Genomic DNA, 12,983 nt, shown 5'->3' with positions numbered 1-12,983 from the left:
ACCACGATCATTTAAATAAAGAACAATAAGGCAAAATGATGTATCATACATAATGTCTCCCACCTTCCCCTCAGGTACAACCAGCGAGCTCTGAGCCTGGACTTCCTGGAGCTGCTGGAGCGTTTCATCCCCACGGAGTACGAGATGAAGCTCATCCACAACTACGAGTGCGAGGGCAGGCCCCTGGACGAGCTCAGCGAGGAGGACCGCTTCATGGTGCGCTTCAGCAAGATCCCGCGGCTCTCCCAGCGAATCAGCACGCTCACCTTCATGGGCAACTTCCCCGAGAGCGTCCAGATCATACAGCCGGTGAGTTCACGTGAGGGGTGGCGAGGGGGTGATAAAGCTTTGACTGTATTTAATAGAAGAGGATAAAGTCAGTCAGGGAGCGTCCAGCCACTGAGAAACTACATGTATGCCTCCGCCAGGAAATAGTCCCATGATAAATGATACTTCAGAAAGCTGAGAGGACTTTTATCTTAATGCTTTTTAATGCTTTTGGGTTGGACTCCTCTCTGCAAACTAATTGTGCTTTTGTTTATAATGTGTTTTCTAAAAAGGAAATGATCCATACGTGGAGAAAAACGGTTCAGCCGGACTGGGAATCGAAGGGAAAAAGAGTCAAACTTACCTGTTAAAAAACATTTAAAAGAGAATATAAGAAATCAGCATTTTTCAGTCAAAGAAACACGAAGCTTAGCATCAAATTATGTGCAGATTTAAGAAGGAGCAGCTTCCTGTATCAGTGACAGGTGCACAAAACTGCCTCCAACAAAATGAAATTAAACTTTAAAGTAGAAACACAGTTTGTTCTACGATTACATGTGTTGGGAAATCAACTATAAAGGGACAAATCCCACTTACAAGCAGTTTAATCTACCCAGTGAGTTTCCAAAGAAAGAATCTAAACATGTTCTTTAGGCAGAAAGCTCAAACATGGCTCTGACAGTAATTATTGGTCCTTAAACAACAGATCTGCTTTGGCTCTGATTTCTGCACTTTAATGCTTCATACATTTAGACATCACAGGCTGATTGTAAGTTACACATCGCCGGCTCCCGCAGCTCACATCTGAGTTCAGAAACAAATAATGATCTCAACATTTTCGTCTCTTTCTTGCAGCAACTGAACGCCCTCATCGCTGCTTCCATGTCGATCAAATCTTCCAGCAAGCTGAAGAAAATCCTCGAGGTGAGTCTAATAAGGATCAGAGGAACAGCAGCTGATGTCTCGGGTATCTCACTGAATAGTTCCTGTTTTTCTGATCAGATCATCTTAGCGTTTGGAAACTACATGAACAGCAGCAAGCGAGGAGCAGCGTACGGCTTCCGTCTGCAGAGTTTAGATCTGGTGAGAAACCGGCTTTGAATCGTCTTCATGTAATCCTCGAGTCTTTTGATTGATCAGCTTTTTGACGGTTGTTTTTCTTTCCTCTCTCCAGCTGCTGGACACCAAGTCTACAGACCGCAGGCAGACGCTGCTTCACTTCATCGTCAGCATCATCCAGGAGAAATACCCCGAGCTGCAGAGCTTCTACACTGAGCTGCACTTCCTGGACAAAGCAGCGCTAGGTGAGCACATGAACATGAACAGGTGTCGAGAGATGCAGCAGAATTAGACTGTTTTAAGAGTGTTGGCAGCTGCAGAGCTTCTTCTTTAGCCTCAGACATCTCTCCTTCTCCTTGTGGAACATATCCCTCCCTGCTTCCGCTGACATCAACCTGTGGATTTATTATTAACAGTATTTAACAGCTCTGCTCAAAAGAAACAGAAACGATGATTTAATGGAATTGTGCAGTATTAAAAGAAACTAATACACTGCCCAATTAATAAATAAATTATGAGTATGATAGATTAAAAAAGCTGTGATGTGCTGAAGTCTCTAAACTAAGTAGAAATCCAAAGTGTGCCTGCAGGTGCTTCCATCACACTGAGCTCTGATACGACTTTAAATGACACTGATGCACTGCTCTCTTGCGTGTGTGTGCGTGTGTGCGCAGTCTCTCTGGACAGCGTGCTGCAGGACGTGCGGGCTCTGGAGCGAGGCCTGGAGCTGACCAGCAGAGAGTTCTCCGTAGAGAAAGACAACCCTGTCCTGCAGACGTTTCTCAGCAGCAACACGGAGCTGCTCCGCTCGCTCATCGCGGACGGGAAAACGGCTCAGGTCCGATTTACATGAACCTGAATGACATCAGAGAATCCTGTTTTTACACGCTGAATCATATTTCTACTTTTTCTCTCTTCCAGGACGCGTACGACTCCGCTGTGGAGTACTTTGGAGAGAACTCTAAAACCACTCCTCCCTCCATGTTCTTCCCCGTGTTTGTCCGCTTCATCAAAGCGTACAAGGTCAGATAGTCGTCATTTTATTGACTCCTGGCATGAATGAGCTGAAAACCTTCTGCTGTAAACTTACAGCCCAATCATGCAGCCACTCCGATATCCTGTTATCCTGAGCTGTTATCCTGAGCTGATATCCTGAGCTGATATCCTGAGCTGTTATCCTGCCTCTTCACTGACCTTCACATGGAGATTTATAGAAACACTTTGTTTTGTCTGACAGCAAGCTGAGCAGGAGAACGATCAGAGGAAGAGACGCGTCCTGAACACTGAAGCTCCGTCAACTCCACCTAAACATGAAGCCACAGGCAACAAGGTAACTTTATACCCTCCTCTTTTATACGTTTGTTTTAGGTGGTGGGAGATAACGCAGATCGTTTTCTGTAGCAGCGCTGTGTAGAAATACTTTGTTACAGCTCCTGCTTTGAGTATCATTAAGTCCTCAGCAGCTGAAACCGTCCGAACAAGGAAGCTAAAGTTTGGCCAACATGTAAAACAAACTGACACACACACACACACACACACGCACGCACGCAGGCACGCACGCACGCACGCACACACGCCGGCTGAGCTGCAGTTTGTTTACAGCCCGTCTGATCGTCTGACTGCTCGTATTTCTAACCTGCGGTGTTGTTATTACCCCGCACAGCGAGCTGTAGTTTGTCCCGAGCCGCGCAGACTGTAAAACACTCTGAGGGAAAATTTGTGAGAAATAATTCCAGGACGTAAAAATAAAAGTGACTCGATCATTGATCATGAGACGAACTGCAGGGCGAGTTTCCTGTTTGAGCCATCGGCAGAGTCAGAGGCTCAGAGTCACGCTGAGACTCGGTTGATGTTTCAGGTGTGTGTGACGTCCAGACTGCCTCAGATGGATCTGATCGCCGAGCTGAAGAAGAGGCAGGTGTCTCCTCTGGTGAGGGAGGGGAAGGACGGAGCCATCGAGGACATCATCACAGGTACACACACACACACACACACACACACACACACACACACACACACACACACACACACACACACACACACACACACACACACACACACACACACACACACACATATACACACTGTCTCTTAGACTGTAAATGTTTATACACTCTGTATCATCTCAAGTTTTCAGTGACATGCCTGACATTCGTAGGGGTCAAGTACTGAGCTAAATGTTGTTAGCCTAGCTTAGCATAGACACAGGAAGCAGCTCAGGTTAGCTCGGCTCTGTTTTATTACAGAATCTTTACAGCTCACTAAGTAACATGCATCTTTATGTTTCAACTGTTGACACGCACACATTGGCATTCAGAGGTTTCTTTATGCTAAGCTAGGCTAACCCCATCCTTACTCCAGCTCAATCTCTCTGAGAAATAAAGCAAATATGTTTATTTTCATGAACATTTTCTCTGAAGGACTAATTTTTTTCCTGACTTCACTAAATGAGACCCTTTCTCAGATCAACTCATATTTTCTTACCTGTGTAAAACGTCTCTTTGTTTTTCTGCCTCTCTGTTCAAACATTTCCTCCTGTTCACTCTGATGTCTCTGGTCTCTCTTTGAAGCCTTATCTCACTTTCTGTCCCTTCTTCTCTCTCTCTCTCTTGTTTGTCCCTCCTCTCTTCCCGTCTCTCTGGTGTCTTCAGCTCTAAAGTCCGTGCCCTTCACGGCTCGCTCTGCCAAACGCTCCTCTCGCCTGTTCTGCGACTCGGTCTTCAGCGACGAGGTGACGTCTTTAAATCCCTCTCTGCTCTGTGTTTCTCTCACACTGACACGCTGATGTTTTATTCTCTGCTGCTCCTCTTTCATATTTCACTTTTAAAGAGAGGAGACATTAAAACACCGTATCTGGTCAGAAACTAGTGACCACATGATGTGACCTTAGTTCAGCTGGAGTGAACGCTGTTTTTACATCATTTTAATGATGAAAACTGTCCAGAAACGTTTGGCTAACTTTTGGAAATAACGCTGATTGTTGCTTTAATAAATATCCAGCAATGACACCACTCAGATTATCTAGACTAGAGCTGAATGTTCCCTCAGTAATGTTGCTGTTAGGTTGGACTGATGTTGACCGCTAACCTCGCCCGTCTCGTCTCGGGTTCTTCCTCACTGCTTCTTCTTCGCCCTCCTCAGATTTAAGGAACCAGCCGTACAGACGGACCGACGGCAGCCGCCACAGCGCCAAGTGGAAACCAGGACAGCAGCTGCACGTGTCCTCAGACATCTCCCTGTGAAACACACAAGCACTACACAAGCACAGACATTCGACTCACTGTGGCAACCGGCTTCTTCTCTCACGCATGTTCCAGACTGCAGAGTGAAAATGCATGCGGCTGAAACACGCGACACAAACTCTGATGATTGTAGATGTTCTGTGATTGAAAGAATCGTGAGAGAGAATATTAGCTGCACTTGATGCTAATGATGCTAATGACACTGGATGTCGTACGAGCTCGTTAAGACAATTAGCTGGAAGAAGGAGCCGCTCAGCCGAAGCAGAGAGCTCCATTAAAGCTGCCCGGCTCAGAGCGGCTCTTCAGAGACGGTAAGGAGGAAACTTTGATGGACGGAGCGCTCATAAATCATTTTGATAGTCCTTCTTAAAAAAGCTCCACACATGATTTTTTAATTGGTTTTATTTTAAGTGGAATATTAATCACTGTGTCCGTCTCCCTGTCCTCCTGAGAGGCTCACATTTAGGCTGAAGATTTGTAATATATTTAAATTATTTTTAATACTGACGCGAAACAAAGAGGAACTTCTACCGTGCTTCTGCATTTCAACAATAAAAGCATTTTATACCGGTCACCGCTCAGCGTCTCACTTTGCTTTTTGTGCAGCTTGTGCTTTAAAGTATTCAGACCTCTGTGGAGGCGACATCTTTATCTCATCCTGATTTAATGATGAAAACACACAGACTTCATTTGTGTTCGTCTTTGAGAAAAGAGCTCGTTTATTTAGATTGTGTCACGTTAGGCAGTAGATCTGTACGGAAGCCCTGAGCGGACATGCATCCATACATTTTATTTACTCTGTTTCCGTGATAACGACTCATCAGTTGTTTTCTTGAGATCGTGAATTATTTTATTTCTCGCAATTGTTATTTATTTTGCAACACTGTCACTTTATTTTCTGTATGTATTGTCTGTTATGTTTTATATATATATATATTTTTTTAGTGCTATGGACCACACGCTGTGTCCTTAATAAAGTCTTATTATTATTATTATTTACTTATCAACCAGCTCAGCATGAAACACGCCGTGTGTGTTTTTGACTTGGTTTTTAGTACACAAACGTAACCCTCCACAATAATTGAAAGGTGCACATAGTGTATATAATTATTAATAATTTAAAGGTAATCTGATCGGATTAAAGCATCAGAGAAGTTTAGATCTTGAAAACGGGTTGTTCAAAAGAAAAATCGGATTCGGTCATCAGATACGATCAGGTGTTTTTAATCTGGATAAAATCCAGTTTGTGTTCAAACCGTTTGAGTGGAGCTGACCAGATAATGAGGGTGTCTCTGATCGCAGCAGAGGGCGGAGTCAGGCCGGATTACAGGAACAAGAAGTTAGAACACTCTGAAGTAAACTAAACATTTTTACTTGACATTCTTTTGACTCTTTTGCTCTCACATCACTGATTAGCTTGTGTAACATGGTCAAATAGACTTTAGGTTGTGGGAAGAAATCAAGGATTTCATCCCCATAAAATATTTTGCCAAATAGCTTCAATATTAATCATAAATATTCAGATAAAAGCAGCGGTCAGAATTCTATATTTTGTGTGGATTTTGGCGCCCCCTGTGGACAAACTAAGTAGTATGAAGTCTCATCAAAATCAATATCTGGATCAGGTTGATCCTAACCAGCTTTCTTTAACCAACCTGGATGAAAATAAGCCGGATCACCTGGCTAGCAAAAAATGTGAATTTCCAAATGTGGATAAGAATTAAATGGATTGGACCTTTTGAACAACCGGGCCCTGTCGTCACGGGGATGCAGATGCATCGAGAAAACAACCAGAAGTAATAAATGGATGCATGTCCGCTTAGGGCTTCCGTAGATATGGCATACTATCAATCATAGTTAATATAGATTTAATCACCAACTTATCGTTAACAATCTGAAGCAGTCCAGTGAATCAGTGCAGCCTTTAACTGTTGACCTGTTTTTATGCACATGATCAGTCAGTGATGTGTCCGTGTTCCTTGCTCAATATGTCGGCTAAGAAAAGTGAACGTTTCCTTTAATTAACGCCATCGTATATTAATTTGTATTAAAGCAGTTCAGAGTCTTTAGTTCAGGTTTCTGTCCGCTGCCGGTTTTCAGGGTTTCTGAGTGAAAACAAAACTTTCTCCACCTCCTCTCTCGTCTTCTCGATCCCCTCTGTGACTTTCTGACTTTGTCTCGCTGCTTCTTCAACTCTGGAGACAAACTGCGTCAGGTCTGCGGCTCTCTGAGAGTCTCTCAGAGTTATTTCCATCGTCGTCACGGCGACCAGAGTCTTTTCTATTTCTGTAACGACACTGCGCACGCCGTCACTGTCGGCCATTCCGTTGCTAAGCGATTTGATTGTTTTCATCTCCTTCACCAGCGGGTTGATGGTTTCTGTGAAGTCTTCTGCAGCTCTCTGGACCGTCCCCGTCTTGGACTTCATTCTTTGTCCCTTTGAATCTCTGCTTCCACTGAAACGTCCGTAGATGCTTCCCACTAAGCAAACCGAAAACCTTGTAGCGCAAAACCCACCGAAAGCACCGCCAACTGCTCCGCCTGCTGCTCCAACCATCCCACCAAAAATACCTCCGATTGCACCTCCAGTCGCACAGCCGATGGTGAACCAGGCTACATCGCTGACGACACCATGAGCTGGGCTGTCACCTCCTCCTGTTGCAGCTCCGACTGCACCTCCGACAGCTCCACAGAAAACTCCCCCGACGACACCACCCAACATGCTGCCGAAGAAGCCCACTGTTGCACCGACTGCGTTGATTCTACCGCAGATCCTGGTGAAAGTTGCAGCGCTAACTGCCCCTAAAAACCCCCAGATGCCTCCAGACACGAGCCCACACGCTGCACCGATTGCTCCTCCAAACACAGCAACCACAACGCGGACGGTTTTACTCTCAGGGTCGCCCTCGTGAGGCCCAGCAGCCGTCAGCGTGAAACTCTGTGCAGCTCTCTGAAGATGATCTCTGCGCTGAGCATGAAGGAGACAGAACGACGTCAGACTGGTGAAGAGTTCGTCTCTCAGGTCAGTTTGAGGGATGAGGCGTCTGTAGTCCAAAGAGCCGCCTTCAAAGTCAAACAAGTTTTCCATTTTTCTAGTCGAAGGAAATGTTCAGATGTCAGACGTAGTTTCAGATTCATAAATCACTTCTCCGCCTGCGTATGAAAACAGAAAAAGGTTTAAAACTTATTATTTCTTTTCAAGACTACAGCAGTTGATTTATCCTTGTGGCACACTTGAGCCTCCATACAGACGTGACAGAGCAGGAAGAACTGTAAAAGGGGCGTGACCGTTTTATCACATGCTCTGCAGCTTTTCCAGATCAGTCAGTTTGTAATCTGAACAATCGTCTGTCTGTCCTCCTGCCGCAACAAGTTTTTACACACCAAAGATCACAGCTAAATATCAGAGACACAGAGGACGAAGTGCAAAACTTTAACAGCATAAAATATGTTAAAAACCAGGTTTGAAACACGATCTCAGAGAGTAAAGCAGCAGTTGTAACTTGTTCCAGCAGATTCTGATCAGTGTGTCTCATTTGTACTCACAGTCTGTCGTCTGTTCAGTCAGCTGCTTTCACTTTAAAGACGCCCCGCTCCCCACGTTTCTCTTCATAGAGAGAGAAAAGTGTGTCGAGGAACATCTGCACGGTCTGATCTGTTCAGAGGACAAAGATCAGGAAGTGAAGCCGTGAGAGCAGGAGGGCGGAGCTGCTGCGGAGAAACACTTCCAGGTGTCTGGAGGGGAAATCAGGACGCTTTAGAGAAATGTAAAATGTAGTAAAATATAAAAGTTCAGACCTTTTGTTTTCTGCATGTAAGTAAGATGTGGAGATACAGTCTGTGCATTGAAAGGTATATGATAGAACTGTTTCATGCAAGGCTGCAAGAACAGATTCCAAAGGAGTCAGCCGGGCCAGCAGGTGGCGACAAAGTCGACGTCAAGAAACATGAAATAAAAAATATTTATAGTGAGCTTATTCTCCATAAAATATACTTAATATGTAACGCTTGTACGTGGAGAGGTAAGCCGGAGTCAGTCCGTGTGTGTGTACAATAAAGCTGATATACAGATACACAAACAGAGATTTAGCATTTAGCAACAATTGATCGCCTCCCAGGAGTTTTTATCTGGTTATAAAACAGACTGAAATTAATGCTCATGCCGCTCATATCAAGGTTATTATATTATTATAGTTTTTATTTTTTATTTCAGTTTGTTTTTATTAGTTTAAGATGCTGATTTGTTAGTTTTAGTTTTTTCGTAATATGACATCCTTGTCAGGGACATCCACAAAAAACTGCCTCAGGATGTGTGTCAGTCAGCAACACAACAGTAACTGTAGATGAGGGCACACACTCCACATACATGTGTGTAACATGTGTTGACAAAGACATTTTCTATATTATTCATTTTAGAGTTTTGTGAACACAATAGTTTCAGTCTGTGATCGTTTATTTGTAAAGTAACTCGTTTTTACTTTTATTTCAGTTAACGAAAATGTTTTTGACAATCTAGTTTTGGTTCGTATCTGACCACACAAACAACCGAAGACAATTTTTATCTAGTTATATAATAAAGTTTATTGTCTGTAACAGCTGCTCCCAGGTAGTAGTCAGACGAGGTGACTTACAGGACGCTGACCGGCTGTATTTACATTTTCTGTGGAAAAGTTTCGCAGTGAGTGACACTTTTGAATGTTTAAAAACAACAGGAGTGTACATACCGTTGTGTCCACAGGGGGCGCCAAGATCAACACACTATTAAAGTTCCTCACAGGAGCTTTAAAGTCGAGGTGAAATGGAAAATGTCATTTTAATCCTTTTAGATCACATCCGCGGTAATATTGTGCATCTATTTGACAATATAGGCCAAAAAAATACAGAAAATCCATTTCTTCGTATTCTTATATCAAAATCCGATCATTTTTTCTTCCGGTAAAACTAAATTTCACGCGTGCTTACGTAAGTTAGCACCAAACAATTTCAACCAATCAATCTGCTGTGCTGCGCTGTGGAGAACATCTGTCTACGCCCACTTCTCAATGATCAAATCAAATCCCTCTAATGATATGTCCCGCCTGCACGTCCTGTTTCACTCGGAAATAAGTCACGATACGGAAGCTAGATACTCTCGAAACGCCGTTTCAGCTCGACTTTAAAAAAGCTTGTTTTGCTTGTTTTTCTTTTCTTGTGAAGTTAATCTGAGCCTGAAACCTCTTAGAAATCCCTGAGGAGAAACTTCAGCATAGAGCTGATGTCAGACTCAGAGAGACGGTGGAGACCAAAACAGAGCTGAAAGAAAACAAATGACAGACTTACATCCATCAGGTGGAAACAAACAGGACTTTAAATGAAGGCTAACGTTGCTGTGCGTCTGCCACTTCATTACAGCTTTATATGTCACAGATATGTAGTGTCGGTGTTTTTCTGCCCCCTAGTGGCTGAGAAACCTCCATCACTGCATCTTTAAAGCAGGTTAAAGGAGCTGCTTTAAACGTGCAGCTCAGCCTGAGGCTCACACTGACAGCCGAGGCAGAGGAGACGATGAAGGTCAGGCCGAAGTCCATTTTACATAATCACTCACTCACACACACAGAGATCACCTTTAGCCCGCAGCTAATCTCCCTGCAGCTAAACACAAGTGTCAGTGTGACACTCATTAGTGTCCGTCGCCGCGGTGATCAGAGCGTGTTAATGAGAGACAGAGTTCACTGCTGCGGGAATCAAACATTTTATAACAAAGATTTTATTTCTGCTGCTTTATGAGAATGTCGTAATGATTTCAGTAAAGCTTTGGTTTGTAGCCGTTCTGAGCCTTTCTGTTTATTTACAGTTTGAGCTCTTAATGAGGTCAGAGACAGAGCTGATTGTTTCTCTGCTTCCTTTTATAGCTGTCGAATATTTAGACAGATTCATACATTTAAAACATTTAAAAAATTACATGTTCACTTACGTTATTAAACTATTAATTCTGTTTCTATTACAGAAGGTTATTGTCCTTTTCCTGAATAAATCCAGTTATTCTTTCCAAATTACTCAGAAAACAAAAAATCTGGGATAAAATTTTATATTATAATTTTTATATTTTGTCTTTTTATTTTATGTATCTATTTTTCTTAGTAAGGCAATGGCGCTGTGTAAATAGTTTGTGCTGTTTCCTTCTGTTCGAGCATCTTAATGTGAAAAACTCAAAAACCAAATTGATGTAAAACAATCGTGAACGCAGAAACACAAACTAAATATTTCCAAACACTTCAGAAGTTATTTGAGACGTGAAAATGTTTCAGTGTAAGTTCAAAACAAAAAACTTTTCATGCTTCATGTCCCAAAATGACATCAGTGATGTACTTTGACGTTAAAGACTGACACCTTAGATTTCTGTTGCAAAATAATTAAAGAGTCTTTAAAAACAAGAAAAAAAACCACCTATGCAAAGAAAATGATGCCACAGCATCGCGTCCTGAAGTTGAACTTGTAAAGTCAGAGAGCGTTTCAGCCTCAGAGCTGCAGAGAAAAGGATCGCCTGCAGGAGCTGTGAAGCGGAGCTCGATTATCGCGGGAGCACGTCGGTGACATGCGAGCATCTGAAGAGAAGATGGAGTCGTGTTTGACTTGTTATCCTGTATCAGCACTCGATGTTGGATTGTTTATTTCTCTTCTGTATCAGTCGGAGGCGAATCAGCAGCAAACTTTATTAAAGACATATTTTTGAACTCATATTTATCGTCTTTATTGTTAATCGGCACACGCTACACTACATTTACAGCTGAGAGCTCAACACGAGACATTAAGTCATTGTGCAACTAACCATCCGACTAACTTTCATTCATCACCGGTGTAGCAAAGAGCTTCTACATTCTCTAACTGTAACAAATGTGCAGCCTACACGCTAAATTATTATTATTATTGTTTATATGTGCATCATAGCGTCTACAGCACCTTCCAGTCTAGCTGTCAGGAGTCAGGAGTCGTCATCGATGTCAAATTAAAATAAAGAAAGTCTCACATGAAATCTGAGAATTTAAAAGTGCTCGGACAGATTTGTTTCCTTTTATCACCAGCGCCGCTCGCTAACCGCTACGCTCCATCTGGGGCGAGACATTAGCGAACAACAACATTTTATTTATTTATGTTTGGCACCAAAGAGAACCCAAAGTCAGCCTGCAGCTCTGCTCATCTACACGAGGTATTCCCGCAGACTTTTTCCCCCCAACAAAAGTTCAGTTGGTGGGAATAAAAATAACAAAAACTCTAATTCCAGAAATGCAACAAAATCTTTTGTGATGGAAATGTCAGGTTAAAGTCACAACCATAACATCGCCCACTGGACAGTCGTCATGTGTAAAGTGGTCAAACAGATTCTTCGGGGGGAGGGGCGGGTGAAAATGGACCTGACCCCTGGACTCGTCGTTTCACGTTTTATCAGAATAATCGTTAAAGAAAGAACATTACAGAGAATGATTGGAGACTCACAGACTCAGGCTCAGACGCTCAGGTATAATAAGAGGGTCACCTTTATTGTCACAAAAACACAACAGGAACGTACAAAAGCAGCAACCTTTTTTGTCTGGTTGATTTTTCTCACACGAAGCAGCAACTTTTACTTTCCACACACAAAGTTGCGTCTGTGTTGTTTTGCACTGTTTAGTTGGTCTTTAGTTATACGGACTCTGTAGTAGGTTATCATTCTTCTTCACGATTCACAAACAACACTTACCGCACACAGCAGGCAGCACTCTCAGACTGAGGAACAGTATTTAGTGAAACACGACGTCATTCAGATTCTTCTCGATAAGTAGATTATGCTTTTTTTCTGTATTCTCACAGTAAAAGGGGCTTTACCCCCGTTTTCAACATAATACAAAATCTATGTTACTGTACACTCTGTTTACTCTATCATACACTCACAGGTATACACAGAATTATTGACAAGAAAATGAGACCTCTTGACCCCGCGTGCAGATTTCCAGGAATGTTTACAGTATGCATGCCGTTTTTGGAGTTTTTTTTTCCCCTTTTAAAAAAAGTTCCACATAAAATCAATTTGGTAATATATTATTTGGGTTTATATACATTTTTGAACATCCACAAATGGTTTGGACAATCACACATTCATCAATAAACCATCGATAACTGTAGTGTGTGCAGCGTACGTACACTGTAGGTTATAATAGAGAGTAACAGCTACAAAATGGGCGTCTACCAGTGAGGTGATCGTCTCAGAGGAAGGAGGACATGTGCTTTTTATAAATGTGGTGGTTCTTTATACGCTGAGCCTCCGCTCGGCCGCCCGCTCCCCCGCTGACTGCTGTGATCATGGTGAGCAGGAACAAAAATAAAACATCTTTAACACAGAAAAATAATAATTTACAGAGTCGATGTGTCACATGCGTATGAATCCTCTTCTTCAAGTAT

General features: G+C 42.7%; 2 protein-coding genes across 5 annotated transcripts in view; one reads left to right on the top strand and one right to left on the bottom strand.

Annotated features, from left to right (window-relative positions):
- Positions 1-5,140, top strand: part of fmnl1b (formin-like 1b) — a 35,032-nt gene extending 29,892 nt beyond the window's left edge. For 2 of the 4 annotated variants that reach the window (XM_069664095.1, XM_069664093.1), the window contains exons 18-27: positions 75-309; positions 1,123-1,191; positions 1,270-1,350; positions 1,442-1,571; positions 2,001-2,164; positions 2,248-2,349; positions 2,564-2,656; positions 3,185-3,299; positions 3,978-4,057; positions 4,468-4,556. In XM_069664095.1, the coding sequence (XP_069520196.1) occupies positions 75-309; positions 1,123-1,191; positions 1,270-1,350; positions 1,442-1,571; positions 2,001-2,164; positions 2,248-2,349; positions 2,564-2,656; positions 3,185-3,299; positions 3,978-4,057; positions 4,468-4,473 (1,075 nt within the window). In that variant the 3' untranslated portion in view covers positions 4,474-4,556. Of the gene's footprint in view, positions 1-74; positions 310-1,122; positions 1,192-1,269; positions 1,351-1,441; positions 1,572-2,000; positions 2,165-2,247; positions 2,350-2,563; positions 2,657-3,184; positions 3,300-3,977; positions 4,058-4,467 lie in introns of all 4 variants that reach the window. The other 2 variants (XM_069664094.1, XM_069664092.1) reach the window with 1 other exon arrangement.
- On the bottom strand, positions 4,893-8,205 carry LOC138593194 (keratin, type I cytoskeletal 13-like). Its single transcript, XM_069664096.1, has 2 exons — positions 8,115-8,205; positions 4,893-7,721 (listed from the first exon to the last, which is right to left on the bottom strand). Exon 2 carries the CDS (start codon positions 7,654-7,656, stop codon positions 6,640-6,642), a length of 1,017 nt encoding a protein of 338 aa, XP_069520197.1. The 5' UTR covers positions 7,657-7,721; positions 8,115-8,205; the 3' UTR covers positions 4,893-6,639.
- Positions 8,206-12,983: the final 4,778 nt, after the last annotated feature.

This window comes from Semicossyphus pulcher, unplaced genomic scaffold (assembly GCF_022749685.1).
Source record: "Semicossyphus pulcher isolate SPU_LCO1_2020_fin unplaced genomic scaffold, fSemPul1.0.p SCAF_16, whole genome shotgun sequence".
Taxonomy (NCBI): domain Eukaryota; kingdom Metazoa; phylum Chordata; class Actinopteri; order Labriformes; family Labridae; genus Semicossyphus; species Semicossyphus pulcher.
The sequence above is the reverse complement of the archived record's forward strand: the minus strand, read 5'-3'. Positions and strand labels throughout refer to the sequence as shown.